The 20,512-nt window shown below is 36.8% G+C and overlaps 4 protein-coding genes across 5 annotated transcripts; all 4 read right to left on the bottom strand.

The window, feature by feature from the left end:
- Window positions 1-490: 490 nt before the first annotated feature.
- On the bottom strand, window positions 491-1,558 carry LOC121952957 (olfactory receptor 24-like). The gene has a single exon (XM_042499845.1). The coding sequence runs from the start codon at window positions 1,490-1,492 to the stop codon at window positions 491-493; it is 1,002 nt and encodes a 333-aa protein (XP_042355779.1). The 5' UTR covers window positions 1,493-1,558.
- A 1,802-nt stretch (window positions 1,559-3,360) lies between these two features.
- LOC121952974 (cytochrome c oxidase assembly factor 4 homolog, mitochondrial) lies at window positions 3,361-5,631 on the bottom strand. Of its 2 annotated transcripts, none has more exons than XM_042499864.1 (2): window positions 5,521-5,631; window positions 3,361-4,191 (listed from the first exon to the last, which is right to left on the bottom strand). In XM_042499864.1, the coding sequence occupies exon 2, from the start codon at window positions 4,153-4,155 to the stop codon at window positions 3,898-3,900; it is 258 nt and encodes an 85-aa protein (XP_042355798.1). In that variant the 5' UTR covers window positions 4,156-4,191; window positions 5,521-5,631; the 3' UTR covers window positions 3,361-3,897. The 2 variants fall into 2 exon arrangements, with proteins under 2 accessions (XP_042355798.1, XP_042355799.1); XM_042499865.1 differs by having other exon boundaries at window positions 3,361-4,188.
- Window positions 5,632-7,606: 1,975 nt separating this feature from the next.
- Window positions 7,607-8,623, bottom strand: LOC121952975 (olfactory receptor 24-like). The gene has a single exon (XM_042499866.1). The coding sequence runs from the start codon at window positions 8,621-8,623 to the stop codon at window positions 7,607-7,609; it is 1,017 nt and encodes a 338-aa protein (XP_042355800.1).
- A 3,369-nt stretch (window positions 8,624-11,992) lies between these two features.
- LOC121952758 (olfactory receptor 2AT4-like) lies at window positions 11,993-12,958 on the bottom strand. Its single transcript, XM_042499585.1, has one exon. It carries the CDS (start codon window positions 12,956-12,958, stop codon window positions 11,993-11,995), a length of 966 nt encoding a protein of 321 aa, XP_042355519.1.
- Window positions 12,959-20,512: the final 7,554 nt, after the last annotated feature.

Raw genomic sequence — 20,512 nt, 5'->3', positions numbered from 1 at the left:
GGTATATATAAACACATTCACTTTTCATGAGTCAAACGACATTACTGAGCTGTTGCATTAGCTTCAAAATTAAGTTTTGAGAATAAATAGTGACAATCATATCTTTTTGCAATGTCACTTTTTTCACAGCTTCATCTTAGAAAGTTCACAAAATATATCATGTATTAAAACACGTGCAGACATAGAATAATAAGGATATTCAATGTCTAAAAAGTTATAGGCTATGTTTAGAGGGGAAAGGGACATTTTTAAAACATTTTTTTCAACATTTATGAAATACAGCTACAGTAGATGTTAAATAAAGGTGATTAAGTCAAAGTGTCCAATTATACTTTTATTAAGTTTAAGGCCCTGAGTGATCAATTGACTACAGCCAAAAAGAGGAGTGTGTATAAACATATTTCACATAATGCAACTATAATAAAATCACATATGCAGTGCTGTAGCATGTTCAGCTCTTTGCTCACCGCACAAATATATTGGCCCTAAGTTACTGTTGTGTTTTATTAACCTTCAAAGGGTCAGTTTGTTGCTTGCAAAATGTATTTTTTCTTACCAGTGTCAGGGCTCTGATTTTGATCTCTTTAGTCTTCAAAGAATAAACAATAGGATTGACACAGGGTGGGATGCAAGAGGCCAGCGACAGGCTCAGCACACGCTGGTTTGCCTCAATGACTCGCAGATAAAACCCAATGGTAAAAATGGTAATGAGAGGAATGTAAAATACAGCAACAAGGATGATATGCTCAACACAAGTGGCCAAAGCCTTTACCCGACTGTCTAAAGATTTCATTCTGAGCACGGTGACCAGGATGCTGAAATAAGACATAAGAATAAAGGCAAAGGGTCCTACTAGGACCAAAACAGTGAAAAAAGAGGCCGTAGCCCACTGCATTGTGTTGTCATTACAGGCCAGTCTAAATGTAGGTGCATAGTCACAGAAATAGCTGAACACAATGACAGAATTGCAAAATGACAGTCGAGTCATTATACTTGTTGAAAATATTGTTATTCCCAGAGCAAAAGACCAAGTCACACCAACAATGCAAGACATGCTCCGCGGTGTGTTGATTAAGTTCTGACGCAAAGGGAAACATATTGCAATTAACCGGTCATAAGCAAGTATAGCGAGTGCTAATGACTCCAGAGTTACAAAGGCATAGTAGAAAAACATTTGCCCCAAACACAAGTTGAATGGAATAAAATTGTCCTTAACGAGGAATATCTTAATCATGCTGGGAATGATGCATGAACTTAGGACTACATCAATTACTGCGAGGTTGACCACAGCCAGAAATTTTGGAGTGTGTAAACTGTGATTAAAGGCAATAACATAGATAACCAAACTGTTGAACATCACTGTAACTGCATAAACAAATGCTAGAAAGATGAAGTAGATGCTGATGAAGGGATATATCTGAAATCCGACAATATAAAAGCCTGGAGGATGAATGATGACAGAGTCGTTTAAAACAGTCCTGAGAAAAGACATAGTTGAACTCCACAGTTGGAGGACAGCCTCTGCCTATAAGATCTTCAGTCTAAAGAAAAGGGAAATCATAACAAATTGTACAAAGATATGGAAAAGGCTACAAATCACATTTAAACATAGCACCACATAACACATTCACATTAAGTCTAAGCATGTACATGTGTTAAAAATCTGTAAATGCGGTTCTTCTTCCTTGATCGTTTAGCAGCAGTTCTCTCTGATGCTGCAGCCAACAACAGTAAGAGAGATGACTGCATGTGTACAGTCGAAGATATATTTTCCTCATCGATCTCTAGAGATAGTTTCGATATGTTGCTGAGGACAACATTTAGCATTACCCTATTCACAACACTAATTAGCTCCATAAAGAAAACAAACACCTAATTATTGTTTTGCGTGATAGTTTTTAGTAAGTTTGAGCATCTTTTAATATTCCCTTTTAAACACATGCACACACAGAAGCTGAACAAAATGACATAGTTACTGAGAAGATTTATGGATTATGATGTTACAGTAACACTGCACTAATACTAAAATTTTAACTGTCTTCATACAAACTGCATAAATCAGAGTCCAGTCAAATTGCACCGTTGTGCCACCCTGATTGCAATGACCTCAGTGACCTCTAGTGAACGCAGACTGAATCTATCATCCATAGTGCAACCGCTGATGGGTTTAAAGACTGTTTACTGGCAGAAAACTCAGAGGAGGCAGGTAATTGTATCAAATCATTACTGAATAAATATGTCCCTGACTTACAGATAATGTACATAAATGTAAGAACTCCTGTAAAAACTACAGAACATTTTGAGAACTGTGTTTGTCCAAAGTAAATAAACAAACTTGTAATGACTTTCTCTGTTGCATAATGTCCCAGAGGATGCAGTTATCATTTAATTACCTTTGCAGTAACAAACAAACATTTTACTGTTTAAACTTGAGACTAATTAACCTCCCATGAACCTATTTACAATTTCAGTGATTAAAACTTGACCTGTCATTGAAAGCAAACTTAAAACCTATAATGGGCTGCGAAGAAAATCAGGTTTGACTCTACACTCCACCAGCTGTCCTCTGTTCAGCATGTTAAATTAGGTGACGAGTTAAAGTTCAACATGCTCTTTTATTGCCTATATATACTTTTTGATGTACAAAAGTTTGTAGGTTTTTTCAAAGAGTTTGAATCACTGATTCTCATTCAGTTTTAACTCGTTACCATTGTTGTGATGTCGTCTGGGCTCTGTGAGGAGCCTTGATTTGAATGTTTTTACATATAACATGTTTACTGAAATGAAAACACTTACTGCTCTTTACTAGCTTATGATTGTTGTGAAGCTTTGATTTCTTTCATTGTTGCTCAAAGATATACCCAAAGTGCTTTTAAAAATATAAGATTTTACATTTCAGTCATGGGGAGGTTTTATTTATTCAGATTTGTTGCTAAGATAATATTTTTTAGTGGCCATGTTGTTGTTGTAATAGATTATTTAAAACATCCATGTGGCTTCTGAGCCATACAGTGTACATGACACATATGGAGCACTTTCACTAAATTTTTTTTGTTACTGTAAAGTACTCAGTAGACGCCTCACTCAAAAATATGACTTATTTGTGTCCACCTTAAATCATAAAACTAACTGATATTCCTCTAAGACCTCTTATCTGTTTTTTATTGAAGTATTTTAAAGTCTGATTTGTATATTAAATATTTTTAACTGACACAAATAAGCTACATAATAACACGAGGCGTGTAAATATATGTAGATATCCGTGTACTACATTTGAGTTTATTTTATTTCTTCTTATTTTGAAATTAAAAGAACAAAAAAACAAAAAAGGGCCAGATCATTCTAGGTGTGTTGAGGCAGATAAATATTTGTGTTTTTATGACAGTTACACAGGTCAAACGGTGCAATTTTTTTAATCACAAATATAACATTTAAACATTTGTCCCTTTGGGATTCCTTAAATGATTTCTTTCAACAATACAGCAGTGATGTGCACTTAACAGGAAATTATTTTTTCCCCAGTGCTCTCCCAGTGCAAACTATATAATAAAGACACTTTTTCCAAATGAACTCAGATATGTTTGTACTTCCACTTATTGTTACTTATCAGTCAGCATATAAACCGGAACAAACTGTCTGCCATAAGCTTCTACTGGCTGATGAGTCACATTTATCAGTTGATCTCTCCTTGATGCATTTAAAAGTCCCAAGTCAGGATTTTTTTGCTTATACTTTATTTTCATTAACAAGGAGTACATGAGGTAGAGTCTTTCCAGCTAACGCATGTCCTCAACACAACCCAGCTTTTATGTGTGTGTGTGTGTGTCTGTGTGTGTGTGTGTGTGTCTGTGTCTGTGTGTGTGTGTGTGTGTCTGTGTCTGTGAGGGTGTTGTGAGCTCAGCTGGGCGCAGACTCAGTGGAGGCCTGCTGCCGCTGTTTCATCAGCTGTTCTTTCCGGGCCATTTGGAAATACATCATGCAGTCTTTGAAAGTTTGGACCTGGCTCTGGCACACACGCCAGTCCTGGTGTTCAGCCATGCACTCCTGCACTGCATAGTGTAGCTCGGCACAGCCGGTGCGAGATATCATCTGTTCTACAGGGTCATCCTCATCGTTGTCTTTGCGGCTGCGGTCATGGGGGGAAGGGGACGTCATTTTGCGATGATGCACAGTGCTGACTCAGTGGGTCTGCTGAGGACAACACATGATGTCATTAATAAACAGGTGATAATACAGTTTTTAAGGTGGTAAGAAACACAAAACATCCCAGCTGTTCCTTCAGGATGCCTTTGCAGTGAAATGTTTCTCTAGATGTCCACATGTAAAATCTATAGTAATTTAACTCACTTTCTTTAAGAAAGAATTTATTTATATGCTTCATAAGGCACAGCTCTTTTTTTATCAGTAAAGTTGTTACACTATAGTATTGATCATAGTTTCTCCTCTTGCATGAGTTTTTACGATTGGTTGTGTGTGTTGTAAATCTACTCATAAGCCACTTTGTTTCTATATATAACAAAATACTTTTGTTACGTATTGTTGTTTTTAATCAACAATTACATCACTTATGCAATATAACGTGCCTTTATGCACCAGCAGTGGGGAAATGCATCTGCATTTCCTTGAGGATTGGACTGCATTGTTAATGTGTATACGTTTTTGAGATACTTTTTTTGGTATTTCCACTTTAAACAACTCTACACTTTCACTCCACTGCACTGACTGACAGTCTCTTTGACAATGAAGATTTAACAAACATATAACCTTATAAAATATGATGAAATGGGAACAGTAAAGCCGCAGCTTCTTGCTATATTAAAATGTTTACATACTAATGCTAAATAGACCAATACATGTGCAAAACACAAGATCGGCTGCTACATTGAGGAAAGTTACAATCAATGTCGAGTAAAGCCTCTATTTCATTACTTTAAAATGTAATAAGAAGTGATAAACTGGAATGTAATACGAGTGTTATGTAGGCTTAACGCTTATGGATTTGGTGAAGTGTTAGTAGCCTATGTCATAAAAAGGTCTTTTTGCACCTGTCTTTTCTCCCAGTGTCCTTCACTTGTTTTGTGCCTGCATCAACTAATAAGTCATACAAAGTCACAGTGTAGTATTTCACCGAAAAAGTTATTTAGAAGTCATAGTGCGGGGACATATTTTACAAAGTCATAGTGTGTGAGCTTTATTTATATTTTGTGTTTCAAAATGCCCCAAAATGACCAGTGTCACTGTTAAGTTTGAAAAAAATCTCCTGATGGGCCTGACGCTGGACGGTAACACTTCTGTGCTTTTATTTGAGTGCGGAATTAGTTCTTGTTTGTTGTTCTGCTGTTTTTACTTAAGTGCAGGAAAATTGAGATTATTGATCTGAGTTCCAGCAACAAAAATGCTCTGAAGGGTCAAACTACCGCGATCATTAAGCAGCACAAACATTACAGCGTCCACCTCTTAACGTTACCTAAGGTGACACACGTTAGCTAACATATTCACACAGCTCTCATTTGTGCTTACCTGTGTGTTTTCTTTAGGCGTATCTGTCCGCCGATACACTGAAGTTATGTTTTCATAACCTGCAGGACTGTGGTCTGCAACCATGGACGTACGCAGTGTAGGCGGACACATTTGAACAGAGGACAGAAATGTAACCGTAAAATAGCTCCGTCAGTGAATACATCAGTTCCGCCGACAGCCTCACAGCGACAGCATGTGTGAATATCTGGTCTACTTTTAACATCTTGTTCAAAACCAGTGCACAGTACAATTTTAATCAGCGCAAACCTTAAAATAGCATAAATTATTTGAAAAAACTACTACTACTAACTGAGCTTCTCTCTCTCAAAGCCAGAAACCAGCGAAGTTAGTCTTAAAGCTGCGTTGATACAGGGTATAAAATCTGGAGCTGCTCCATAGACAATGGATGTGAGCCTGATTTTGTGGACCCACTGAATGTTTTTCTTTTTTTTTTTTCTTAAATTACAAAATTAGCTTTATTCTATAGTGTTCTCAGATAAAAAATAGATAATATACACATACACTCAGAGCATTCCCCTGGGTGGGCTCAGTCGTCTTTCCCAATGACTATAAAAAAAAATGAGTTTAAGCACTCTAGGTTTGGATAGATTTTGGAGACTTGTTCATGGTTACTAATATTTTTGGACTGTCTTAAACCGTGGAAATAACTAGTATGAATTTTGAACATGGGTGTAGTTCCTCATTTAAAAACACTAGAGGGCTGTCCACTTCAACATGTCTTTGTTCATGTCCCCTTGTTTATTGACAGCTGAATGTGTTGTATGATGTTATACATTGCACACCTGTATATACCTGTATATTTTGCCTGTAGTTTATGTAGCCTGTAGGATAAACGTGCTTGCTAAATTGTTGTTTGGTATTCAGAGTGGGCCAACTCATGAAAATAATTATAAAGTCTATTTTAAAGTGTTAAAGAGAAACATTTTGAAACAAATTATCAAACAAGACATATTGTCTCAAATCATAGGAGGACCAGATTGCTAGATAAAATGACTAATGAATCTTATCTCTCTATCTCTGCTTAGAAGTGAGCTATTGATTCATAAATGTTAAGGAAAAAGTTGTTTCTCTAGTCCTAACTATTTTTCGTTTGAATGTAGGCAAAAGTGTCATCTCAATACAGCAAACTGAGCCATTAAAATGAGAACTTATTTTCATACACATAGTGGATTTTCACAAATGCAGGAAATCATCCAAAGGAAAAAAGGACAAACAAAAAACATTGCAGTTGTAGGCATATTTATTTTTATTTCTACATTTTGACCATTTGAATAAAATGAAATGACTCCAATCGAACAGAAGTTTGACACATATGATGTTTTTAATTTACCGATACCTTACTTAAAAGATTTTGTTGAATCTCTCGTGTTTTAAAATTAGCATTGACTTAATATTCAACAAAGACAATGATCTTTACCCAACTTAAGTGCTTTGAGGTTAAACATAAACAGGTTAAATCATTTTCCTGTGTTGAAGAGAAAAAAATGTACACTTTTTAGGAGTCAGGGCAGCATGGTGACATCAGATAGGAGGACACGAGGAATCACAGACAGGTGCCAGTGAAATCATTGGAAAAACATTGATAAGACATCAGCTGCTCCGAAAGTGGCCCATATGAAGCATTGATCTGACCCATCAGTTAAACATTCACTCAGATAAAACATCACTGAAGAGTTCAAGCAGCATTAAACTTGGAAATTAAATTTACAAATGTGGTTAAATTTGTCGTCAAAAGCAACATCTTAAAAGGTATCCATAATATTTGAAAACAAATTACACATTTTAAACACAAACTTGCAGACATTGTTAAAAAAGCATGCCTTTATATATGGGAATCATTTCAAAACTCATGCAAAAACTCTTTTCTCCAACAATGTCGGTTCAAAACCATTGTCAGTGGGGTGTGAGGGGGTTGGGATCAGGACAAGGTAAGGGGAAACAGACTTTCACACAACACCAGTACAGTGGCAAATTACAAATCACATCATGTTGAAGGTCTTATCCTGTTCGAATAAAAAACTGGACACAAAATTAGAAAGAGCCCAGTGTATTACCCTTTGACCCACTACCTGAATTTATGCAACATTTTATTAACCCTCCAAGGTTTGCTCTTATGTTGGTCTGCAGCAATTTTAGTTTTCTTTACCAGTGTCAGGCCTCTGGTTTTAATCTCTTTAGTTTTCAAAGAATAAACAATAGGATTAACACAGGGTGGGATGCAAGAGGCCAGCGACAGGCTCAGCACACGTTGGTCTGGGTCAATGAAATGCAGATTAAACCCAACAGTAAAAATGGTAATGAGAGGAATGTAAAATACAGCAACAAGGATGATATGCTCAACACAAGTGGCCAAAGCCTTTACCCGACTGTCTAAAGATTTCATCCTGAATACAGTCACCAGGATGCTGACATAAGACACAAGAATAAAAAGAAACGGTCCCACAAGAAGGAAGACAGTGAGAAATGAGGCCACAGACCACTGCAGTGTGTTATCATTACAGGCCAGTCTAAATGTAGGTGCATAGTCACAGAAATAACTGAACACTCTGACAGAATTGCAAAAAGACAGTCGAGTCATTATGCCTACTGCAAACCCAATGACTCCCACAGAAAAACACCAAGTCACACCGACAATCCAAGACATGCTCCGCAGTGTGTTGACTGAGTTCTGATGCAAAGGGAAACATATTGCAATCAGCCTGTCATAGGCAAGTATAGCGAGTGCGTATGACTCCAACGTCCCAAAAGCGTAGTAGAAAAACATTTGTACCAAACACAAGTTGAATGGAATAAAATTCTGCTTAAAAAGGAATATTTTTATCATGCTGGGAATTAAACATGTGTTCAGGACTACATCAACTACTGCGAGGTTGACCACAGCCAGAAATTTTGGAGTGTGTAAACGGTGATTAAAGGTAATTACGTAGATAACCAAACTGTTGAACATCACAGTAACTGCATAAACAAATGCTAGAAAGATGAAGTAGACGGTGATGTAGGGAAATGTCTTGAATCCGATGACGTAGAAGCCGGGAGGATGAATGATGACAGAGTCGTTTAAAACAGTCCTGAGAAAAGACATAGTTGAACTCCACAGTCTGCGTGTTGGAGGACAGTCTCTGCCTAAAAGATCTCCAGTCAAAATAACCGAGAAATTACATCATTTAATACATCAGAGTTAGTTATCAAGTTATCAGTAAAAGGCACAATTGTTATACCATTCCAATAACACACAATCAAATTAAGCAGTACTTGTAAAATACATTCCCAGTAAGTTGAATCACACATTGATGTGCTACAAGTCAATAAAGGAAGCTTACGTGATGTCTGGTGAAGAATAATTTAGCACTAACTTATGACGCTGACTCTAAAAGCAGCATGCGGATGGCTGCACGTCTGACTTGTGGACAGTGACGTACTGTACGTATATACTCTCCTGACTGAACTCCAGAGATCAATCAGGTGACACTGACAGACTCATTATGCTATAACCTGTCAATGAGGACAATTTGATCCTTGGAGAGTTTAGCTATGGGTTATTTATTTTTGATTAAACTTGTACTACATTAAAAACAAACATTTAATTTTTTACTTGACTGATGAATTAACAATACATGGAAGCCTCGTAAAATAAAAATCAAACAATAAAATAAAAGAAAGGGAAAGAAAAGATGATAGGTCAAGGATAAAGACATGAAAGCGTGAAATAATTATGCTATGCTCACTACAGTGTCTAGTTTGGCTGCTGATGGTCTTAACCACTGGTTCCCAACCTTAGGGCCGTGACCTCCAAAAGGGGAAGACAAATGGGTTGTGTGTCTGTCTCAGTTTTGAGGGGTGTAAGAAAACTTTTTTTAACTTAAAAAAATATAGATATAAAGTAGGCCAATATCTCAGCATTTTTAAAGTTTAGATTATTATTCAATGTATAAAGCTTAAAATCTAACAGGATATGGGCATGATGAAGACCTGAACACAGTTATATTCACAGAGCCTTCACTCTCCTAAACAGCCATGCCCTGCATTAGAAAAGTACAACACTTAATTTGGAAAAAAAAGGCCTATGAGTATGAGTATAAATGTTTATTAAACATAAAAAACAATGCATATGAATAATCATTTTAAAAACGTCCTAAAATTATCTGCAAAACTTCTCTCTGATGCAATATTGACAAGAATTAATCTGCGCAGAATTCATCCTAATTGCTTATTTTACAAAACCCTCCTGCAGTTCACTATCTGGGTTATTTGTACAGTTTATCAGTTGTACTGTACTGGTTTTTTTATCCATTATATATAATATAATAAATATTGATGAAATATGTCAGTCAGGGGTCGTCAGTGATAGAAAAGAGGCTCCGTAAAGAAAAAGGCTGGGAAACACTGATCGAAACCTTTATGTGATCTTAGAAGATATTTAAGGTGTTATTATCAAAATTGTAGTCATACATTTTATAATATTAATTTGCATTTATTATGATGGGTAGGCAATAGTATAGAAAATCACATGCATGTTTGAAATGACCCAATTGTTCCCGTGTTCCACAAATCTGTAAAACAATTTATTAAATTAATCAAAATTTGCTCAAGTACATAAATTTGAATTTTGTAAAATGATGGTCTCATAACATTGTCACAATACAACTGCATGAAATATTGGTCGACAAACATATTGAATTATCACCTTTTTATACCTTCAGTGTCTCACTGTCACAGATTAGAAGAGGCCGACTCTTATTTTTAATTTTTGTTTTCCTGAGGCACTCCTGTGATCAGAAACCTGTAGTCCAGTCAACTTGTTTATCTTAAGTGTTGCATAAATTAGTGCTCAGTGAGTGTTTTCTCCAATAGACACAGAGACCTCCACGATCTCTTGTGGACATACAGCAGAGTTTAATATCTGTGAGCTGAGGACCATCCACAGTGTGATCACTGGTTAATTTGAACAGTTTGTTTTCACCATGGTTGTACAAAATGAGAAAACGGTAACAAACACATTTAATGACATGTTCCCGTAGGATGCATTGTCATTAAACGTGCCGTGGTGAGCCAAAACATTATAGCTGTAATGAGCCCAGTTTGTGTTGCCACCACCAGAGAATTTTGGCTAATGACCTCAACTATAACAAACAAACCTTTTACTGTATAAACATCAGACTAATTAATCTCAGTTGAACCTTTAGGGAATAAAACAAGTACATTTAATGTTTGTGTGAAGCTGTCTTTTCACTCAGCTAACACTTGCTTTTAATGGGCCACAAGGGAAACACCACGTCTTTCCAAGTAGTGTCCCCTTGACTAACTTTTGCTTAATTAAATAAACTTTACGCCACTAGTTTTTCTTTGTTTTATAAATCGTAGGCCTCCTAAAGGACTCACTAACATTAACTTGCTTTCACATTTTAAACTAAGTTTGCCAGTAGAAAATGTACATCAATTGTATGCTTTTAAGCCAGTCTCGTGACTCTAGAACTCAGAGGAAAGGTTAAAATCACACAAATCATTTCATTAGATGTTTCAGTTGTAATTATTTTATTTAGTTCGTCATGGGGCCCATTTGAGTAATTGACAGATTCATTAAAAGCTGCTGAAGATGTGAATACATTCAGCTCAACCCCCAAAATTCAAAATGTCCGACTTCCAGGTGGGCAGAGCGAAGGAAACCCACTGAGTAATAGTTCTGAAATGATGAGGGCAATGTGCCTTCCAAATTTTATGAGTATCAGAGCAACATTGTTCCAACTAAGGCCTTCCACCCTATAGGGGGTGATATGAAGCAATACAGTCACTATATTTTCTTGCAATATGGACAGGGTTTAATGTGTGTAGCAAGTTTTGCAAGCTTTTGATTATATATGATCCAGTTTAACAATTTTTAGTTCAAGTGCAAGACACAAGGAGGTGAGGCGACTGGAGTTGGAATAAATAATAAATTATTGCAGGGTAAAAGGGTTTGAATGTCAGCTGGGGCAGAGCTGGGCAGGTGGAATGACTGGCTGGTTGTGTGCAGAGAGTCCAACTAGCGGGAAGCAGAAATGAGCAGGTCCGGGGGGGACAATATGCAACTGAGTGGCAAAACACCACTAACAAAGTGCCTGTAGTAAAACATAGATATCAGCAAGTCAGACGTATATCTTAATACGTCATCTGGCGAAGGAGAGAAATAGTTAGCTTAAACCTTGACAGTGCAGTGCCTCGACAGTGTGTCTGTTCACAGTACACTAAGTCCCCCAGTTTTACAAATATCATATAGTTACATTTTAATACAAGCAAGTATATTTTATGTCTAATTAAGTCAGCAATATGTATTTTTTATTTTATCCACCTGTTTAAAGTGAAAGTAAACATAATGGCATAATATCTAATATAGATGAATATTAAGAAAAAAACATTAAATAATGAGGATGGGCCCTTTTTGTCATAACAGAGTTAAAATCATCCACAGATTGCTTTATTGTGGTCTTGTTTTCATTCTGTGGACCAGTGTCAGGGCTCTGGTTTTAATCTCTTTAGTTTTCAAGGAATACACAATAGGATTGATGCAGGGTGGGATGCAAGAGGACAGCGACAGGCTCAGCACACGCTGGTCTGGGTCAATGGCTCGCACATAAAGCCCTATGAAGAAAATGATGATTATAGGAATATAAAATATAGCAACAAGGACCAGGTGCTCAATGCAAGTGGCAAGAGTTTTGATCCTACTAGTCACTGATTTCATCCTGAACACAGTGACCAGGATGCTGATATAAGACAGACAAATAAAAGCAAAGGGGGTCATCAGATTAAACATACCACCATATGAACCTACTAACCACTGCAGTGTGTTGTCATTACAGGCGAGTCTAAACACAGGTGCATAGTCACAGAAATAGCTGAACACTCTGACTGATTTGCAAAAAGACAGTCGCGTCATGATCCCCACACCATATGCAACTAGTCCAACAATGTAAACCCAATTTAGGCTTATAATACAAGACATGATGAGTGGTGTGTTGAGTAAGTTTTGACGCAGAGGGAAACATATTGCAATCAATCTGTCATAAGCAAGAACAGCAAGTGCCCATGACTCCAAAGTCACAAAAGTGTAGTAGGCAAACATTTGTAACAGACAAAGATTGAATGGAACAAAGTTGTCCTTAAAGACAAATGTCTTGATCATGCTGGGAATAGTGCTTGTGTTTAACATTATATCAATTACTGCAAGGTTGACAACAGCCAGAAATTTTGGAGTGTGTAAGCGGTGGTCACAAAAAATGATATAGATCAATAAAGTGTTAAACACTAGTGAAACCACATAGACAAATGCAAGAAAGATGATGTAGACACGGATGTAAGGAAACGTCTGAAATGCGATGATATAGAAGCCTGGAGGATGAATGATGACAGAGTCATTTAATACAGTCTTGAGAGAAGACATAGCCAACCATTACAGACTGCGTGTTACAGTGTTTCAAAGCACACTGATCTGAAAAAGAGGGGAAAAAAATGCATATTATTGCTGATCATTCCAGACATATTCTTCAAATTACTGTACATACACTTGTTCATTTAGCAATGAAACCATTAATTTTTCACCCTGAGTGATGAATACAACACAGGACAAAATGCAGTGTACTTTTGGCTCACCTGTTCTGCGATTGGTCGTTTTACACAATGTGATTTCACATGATGCTGACTCCAACGGTAGCCATTATATGTCAGCATGTCTGACCTGTGCACAGTGGAGTTATACCCTTTTCATTGATCTCCAGAGATATGATGCAGTCATCTAGTTAAGAATAATATGGATCAACAATACAATAATGAGCAGCGCCATTTCACTGAATCCCCTTGACTATAGTGTGTTGTCTTCTAACTCATCTTGCAGCAAGACAAAACAAATTTGTCTGAAAAGCAGAAAAAAAACATGCAGGTTGTAATTGGTAACACTTAAAGCAGGCTTGGCAGAAATATGGAAAAGGCAGAATTTGAGAATCCACTTTGCTGCTGTAGCTCCCACCATTTCCATCTCTGTCCTCAGTCACTCCCACCAGGTCATAATATTAACTTTGGAGACAGACCTGTTTTTAGTATCTGTATTGGCTTGAATTTGGTCAGTGCAAACTGCCCAGCGCTGGGTGTCACAGCTGGCTGGTAGCCAGCAGCAGCACCAGGTCTAACTTGTGTAAATGCATCAACAGAAAGTTTGCTGATCTGTTGGAGAGCCAGGGCTGACCGCTGCCCCTAGGCTGGGCATTGGGCTGGCTGGATTCAGAATTTCATTGACTGGGGATCCGTCTCCAGAGCTGCTGCCTGTTCTCCCCCCAGCAAAGTGGTCTTTTGTGGTGTACTTCTGTGAGTAAACTTATATGCAGCGCAGTGCACACATTTTTACAGACCAGTGTTGTCTCAAATTAAACACAACTCTTGTTCACTTATCAGAAATAAGGATGATAAGATCGGGCAGGTTTTCTTCTCCTCCTCAATGAATTACAACTGGTTGGAGCATTTTCACCAACATTTGACAATTGTCACTTGCCAAAATATAAGCTTGCTATATCTGCTTGTTTGTTCACTTGTATTATTCTGGATTTATTAATTTATTTTATTTAAAATTACGGTGCTGTTATGGCACATTATGAATGTCCGTGGCTGATACTGACTGGTTGTATCACTCGCTGATGATAGCGGCCACATTTTGCAAATACATACAACTCCAGCATCTGACCGCACATCTAATACTAAGACACTCTACAGTGAAGATTTTTTGTCTTTTTTCAGTCAACATCATTGGACAACTGCAATGTGCCACTCCTCCTGTCATCGCAAATCTACTCATCATAGGCTGTAAGATGCGTCACTCCCATCATTGTGTCATCTAGTCGTAGTAATGGGAAACAAACTTTTATCCACCAAGAACCCCTGCCTCATCCATGGGTATCCTAAAGACCAGCAGTCACTAGAATAAAATTTTGGCATTAAACATTTCTGCATTTCTACATTTCAATTGGATTGCAAGGACGCTTCGGCCTTACCCATCAGCCATTACACACCAAAATTATCATTACAGATTTCTATAGATATATTTAGTTTAACCTTAGTAAGTACTGAAGACCACAGTGTAATCTGTAGAATGTAAAAAAAATCTTTATATGACTTAAAGTGAGTGAAAAACAAAAGTACACTATAAGAGTCATCCTCTCTGTGGGTTCGTTTACCATCCAACATTACATAATGACTCCAGAAAACTTCCTGCTGCATCCTCAGAGTCTTTTTAATGAACCAGTTCTAACATTCTGTCATCCGAGAATACAGGATAATGACCTTTGTTGTAACAAACAAACCTTTTACTGTTTAAATGTGTCCTAATTAATCTCACCTGCATCCATTAGCAGGTCTTTCAGTCTCACATTTGGTGGGAAATGGATGGAAAATTTGGGCACCTGTGTATTGCCAGTTTTTTCCCCAAGAGTACCTCTTATAAAATGACAAGCTAAGTTTCCTTAGACTACACAGTAAGACTTCTTTTTTTTGTAAAGGCTTGATTAAATCTTGGAACACAATAGATTGCGCAACTACGTGATCAACAAATGATCAAAGCTGTCTTTGGTCTATCACATTCAACCATGACTATTACAAATACAATACTAATCGACTGACCATACACTGTTTAGTAATGGAGAACTTACAATTTCATGACACATTTCCATAAACCTCCACACTTTGTATAAACTTGGAGTGTATGAAGTGAGAAGTGACTTAACAACAAAGTGTAACAATCCCAATGAATAGCATTTCCCAAAGGGGCTTTTATCACCAAATAGGACACAGTGACCCCAAGACAAAATTATTCTCTGCTGCATCTCTTTGACTCCTGGGAGCCCTGCTAATGAGCCCTATTTGTGATGTCATTACCAAAGGATGCTGGTTAATGACCCTGCCTGTAACAAACAAACCTTTTACTGTTAAGCCTAATTAATCTCATCTGCATCCATTAGAAGGTTTTGCACTCTCGCAATTAAAACTGGAGTGTAATGGGAACGGGTGTACACTGATATTAATGAGTCATTAGTGTTGTTGAGAAGCTCAAGTTTAAACCCTCTAATTGACTAATAGTCACCTCCTCTCTGAGGGGCCCCTACACACCATGGGCGCTCTTCCAGAAGTCGCCTTTGTAAGTGTGATAAAGGTGCCATTAAACTTGTGCTCAGTTTCTTGCTGCGTTGGCATTGGACACAAACAACGTACTTCAGCACAAAGGATATTATTCATTGGAGAATGAACAGAAATCTCACAAGACATTTAGAACTTACTTGTGTGAAACAGCAGAAGTTTCAGAGCGCTTCTAATAAGCCTGAAAAAATAGAAGGCTACTGTTTTGGTAAATAATAATAGCGATGATAATAATTATAACAATGATTGATGATGATGGTGATAATCATAATAATGATAATAATAAATTTTATTACTAGGCATCTTTCGAAGCACCCAAGGACACCTACATGTTAACAGTCAAAAACAAGGAGCAGTGCATCCAGAGATGATAAAGTCAAATGTTAATATACAATAATAAGTTAATATTATAATTTGAAAAAAACAGTGTAATAAAAAATAGGTTTATATATATATATATACAGTATATATTCCCTTTTCCCTATTTTAATAATACCTTCCTATCCTTTTCATTATTCATTGTAATACCTTTTACCTTATTACATTTTTTTAATCTTATATGTTTTTGCCATGCCTGATCTTTTTCAACTGTTTTTGTTTTAACTGAAGCACAGTTAATGCCTGTTGTATGAAATGTGCCATTTAAATACATTTGACGTAGCATTAATGATAAGATATAAATCCCTTATGATTGATCGGCTCAATGCGATGTTTACGTCTGAAACCTTAAAAATATGATAATATGATGTCTCCATACTTTCCATAAGCATTCAAATTCTTATAGTGTAATAAATTCATGGAAAGGTTTTGTCCAAGTTCACCACAAAGTTTTAAAAATTAACATTTTGACAGCCAATCATGAAAAAGTGAGGTGTGTCAAAGCATTAAGAGTTAGAGAAGGCCCAAGAGCCCAGCATAATCCATTAAAACAGAGCAGATAAGAGCTGATAAGTGCAGTTTACAAACTGCAAAGGCTTACTATCAGAGGTTAAGTCAGTTAAACACAATACCATCTTAGAGAATCAGGACTGGCTTTTTACTTACTGCTAAAATAGACGTTTTGGGTCACAGTAAACTGTGGACAGTTTTTCATATGCTTGGTCAAATTAAGGTAAGAATCTATGCTAAACTGCAGATTTAATATAACTTCATTTTTATAAGGCTAAAACATAAAGTTGTTTATATTATGAGGGTTTAAAGTAAGGATGGCTTATTGTGAGGGTGTTTGAAATCAAGTAATTTTCCTCAAACTGTAATGTCTCTTTAAAATATTTGCACTCCCTCTTTCCCACTTCCATTTTTAATGAAAGAGGGAAGAGATTAATTAGGCCAAAGGTTCAACAGTAGATGGTTTGTTTACAGGCAAGGTCATTAAGCATCATTCTCAAGAGATGCCCTCACGACTGGGACTCATTAGAGCAGCTCTTTGAGGCATGATCCATTTGTCTTGGGTCATCGTGTCCTTTTTGATTACAAAATGAATGTAAGTTGTAAATTCCAAGGGGAATGTCATGAAAGTGTAAGACGAGACTATGGCGGTACATCTAAAATAAAATCAATAAATAACGATATAATCAATGTCTTCTGGGTTCCCTGCTCTGCAACTGTATGCCCAATTCAATCCCTTTTTGACTAGCACACTGACCTTGACTTACTTGTTATGCATAAAACTCATGACAAACTCTATCCTGATGAGTTGCACCAATTGTAAACTTATGAGCCTCAGCTGGGCTTTGATTTTTGTAGGTTATTGGGTAAAAATAGATGTCTTGACTATGAGCTCCTGATAAGACAAGACTTAGAAAACCCTCCTTGAATTGATGCAGTCAGAGACAAGAGCTCCATCAATGGATTTAGAGTTTCAGCACCCCAGTTAGTGATTGACAAAGTAGGTTTTGTAGGGGTTTAGAAAAGAGAGAATAGTCAAATTGTCAAAATATATAATTTCACCCCAAATTTAATAAAAATGTTAAAGGCAAATAACATTTTAACAAACTTTTCCCACTGTTAACTAGCAGTGCCTGTGATTTATGGCTGCGCCTAAACTGCCTCATCTACATTTCTTTAATCCTGACGTTGATTTATGACTCTTTTCACTCCAAGGTAATGGATATAAAATGAGCACTTGTGTTCTCAGTGTAGAGAGCCTGTCACAAATTGATGTGTGAAATTTAAAATATTAACTTTCTCTGGGGACATGACAGCCAGCACAGATGGCCCTGAGTTGTGGGCACTCTTTACATGCTAATCCACAACAGCTCTTCTAAAAGCAACACTTGCAGTACTGACTTTAGGGTGTTTTTTATGGTGTTGCGACAACTGTTCTTTGCTCCTTTTTTTCTTTTTTCTTTTGATTGATGTAATGAACGTTTTCAACTTTTAGACCGAAGGAACAAAATGACATTGATTAAAAACATGATAGATCATATGTAATTTTATTGATATCAGAATCCTGTAAATACATGCCACTAACAGCCATATACAAGCAATATCTGAAAGGGCCATGGTAAAGGGCTGGATAAAGTATAAATGAGGTGGAGAAATTACCTGTTTTACAATCATTTTACAATTTATATTGTCATGTCAACCAACCCTTGTTAAATACTATTAACAAGGGTTAGGTGATTTGCAATTTGTCCACTATACCTGGATAACTGAAGACATGGGTTGTCCACAACACAATTGTTTAGTTAACTTGAGCGTTACAGAAAAGATTTGCAGCACCAAGAAGTGACTTGTTCTTCAACTTAACAACTATTACCCAAAGCTTCACATCTATCACCCAAAAGTGAGATTTAGGGATGCTGCAGCAAAATACAGTATTGATGATAACCATAGTACATTTAACAAAGATACAGAACACAGAAAAAATGAAAATAAATATGAATTTACCAATAGCTTGTTTTTTCTTCCAAATTTCTATAAATACTGCATTCATATTTTTTGTCCACGATGTGAAAATCCCATACTGTGCTTTCCCATCTGAGATGTCTATAAATGTATTTTCCTCTGTAATCAACACTTTTTTATGGCTGACATAGTATGATATATCACTTCCTGATGCTGTCTTTATCATCAAACAGGTGCCTTCGGTGAACACAGCTCTCTCTTTTTAACATGTTAAACTTTTCTAATGAGACAAATTTCTGATGTCATCATGAGAGCATGCTAGTTTATAATCTTTCCTGTAACAAACAGATTATACTGTTCACACTTCAGCCTAAGTAATCTCATTTGCCACTATTACAAAGCACTGAACTCACAATTCAATCTCCTGATTAACACAATTTCTCAAATAATGAGTAATGTTTCTGTTGAGCCATAAGCGCAGATATGTTTATACTGTAACAATAGTAGTACAGGTGTGAGTTAATACAAGGTAACTTTTGTTTTATCAGCCTGGAACAATCCTCTTTCCTCCCCTTCTGCTTAAAAAAACTGGATCCTCAGTAAATGTGAATACATAGTTCAATATTTTGTGCAGAGGAGAATGTAAATGCTTCTGTAATTAATCTTACTTTCAATAATAACCAAACATGTTTGACCCACCAGTTCACATCATTGTCACTGGACAGAGTCACTTTTAGAGTGACCTTAATTGAAAATAGACATAAAATTAGTTGTTTTCATCAGCAGCATCATATCACAGCCATAAAAATTATCTCTATATTCACTGCACTGCATGTACTGAGTAATCCTTCAGAATACAAGAGAGCCACATATTTTCGATCAACTAAGTTTCCATTGAAATTCAGATGTGGGAGTGCTTAATTCTCTCATTACTGGAAGGAAAAAATATTTAATTATTGCCGCACTACAGAGACTGACAGACAGATGCTGCCAGACATACTGTAGTATCTTTTTGTTACATTTCATTATATATCTATTGCCTTCATATACTTCAAAGTTAGTAGTGAGACCACACATTTTGCTTTCCTTGAGATATGATAGTGCTTAAATTCTGAGATTGGAGTCAGACACTTTTTTTTTTTGTATATTTCAGGCAACATAAAAACTGGGATTATTAGACAGATTGTGAACAAGGCAGTTCAAGGTATGAATTTAGATTAAATGCAACGTTGAGTTTGCTGTGCACTCACCTGAACAAGGAAATTCAAACACGACAGTTTACTTTATTGAGCTGCATTGTAGCCTAATGCCCACACGGGGGCAGTAGTGTACAGATTAAAGGCAAAGGACAAAAAGGTTGCAGAAAGTTAATGTGTACTCTGATGCACACTGAATGACATTAACTGCAGCCCAGAGAACATAATGTTCCAGCTGACCGCATTATAATTAGCAATGTTATGTGAGTGTTGTAAAAACATGAAAATGAGACTTTACAGGACTTTATTTCGGATCAACTTTCAGACAAAAATGTAAATGTGTGATGACAAGAATGTTAAAAGTATTGTTCTGTAATGCCCTGTGGTTGCAGGTTTAAAATCTGGTTGTACAAGTTGGTTTGAGACTGATGGGAAAGAGCTCTCTGAAAGCTCAGAAAGTGACGGACAGGTTGTCAGAGCAGATGCTGTTTTCTCTGAGGTAACACACCAGTGTTATGACCCCTCAGAGGATCAGCAGCTTCTTTCCATCGAAGGACAGCATGAAATATTTAAACTGCTGAGTCTGCATTTTTTCATAGCCATTTGAATGAAAAGCAGCCCATCACATGCTCCTACTGCTCAAACAGGCTTGCTGGCAGCTAATTAGCAGACCTCCAGTATATGGAGGTGTGATTGATGGGAATGGGATTTAATGAGCAACAAACATCTAGTAATTAGGCTGAATAATTGTCATAAGGCATTTTAATGCTTTA

Source organism: Plectropomus leopardus, chromosome 13 (assembly GCF_008729295.1).
Source record: "Plectropomus leopardus isolate mb chromosome 13, YSFRI_Pleo_2.0, whole genome shotgun sequence".
Lineage (NCBI taxonomy): Eukaryota > Metazoa > Chordata > Actinopteri > Perciformes > Serranidae > Plectropomus > Plectropomus leopardus.
The sequence above is the reverse complement of the archived record's forward strand: the minus strand, read 5'-3'. Positions and strand labels throughout refer to the sequence as shown.

What these genes read in the sequence shown, in the direction of transcription:
- LOC121952974 (XM_042499864.1), bottom strand. Translation starts at nt 4,155, where the DNA reads ATGACGTCCCCTTCCCCCCATGACCGCAGCCGCAAAGACAACGATGAG.
- LOC121952957 (XM_042499845.1), bottom strand. Translation starts at nt 1,492, where the DNA reads ATGTCTTTTCTCAGGACTGTTTTAAACGACTCTGTCATCATTCATCCT.
- LOC121952758 (XM_042499585.1), bottom strand. Translation starts at nt 12,958, where the DNA reads ATGTCTTCTCTCAAGACTGTATTAAATGACTCTGTCATCATTCATCCT.
- LOC121952975 (XM_042499866.1), bottom strand. Translation starts at nt 8,623, where the DNA reads ATGTCTTTTCTCAGGACTGTTTTAAACGACTCTGTCATCATTCATCCT.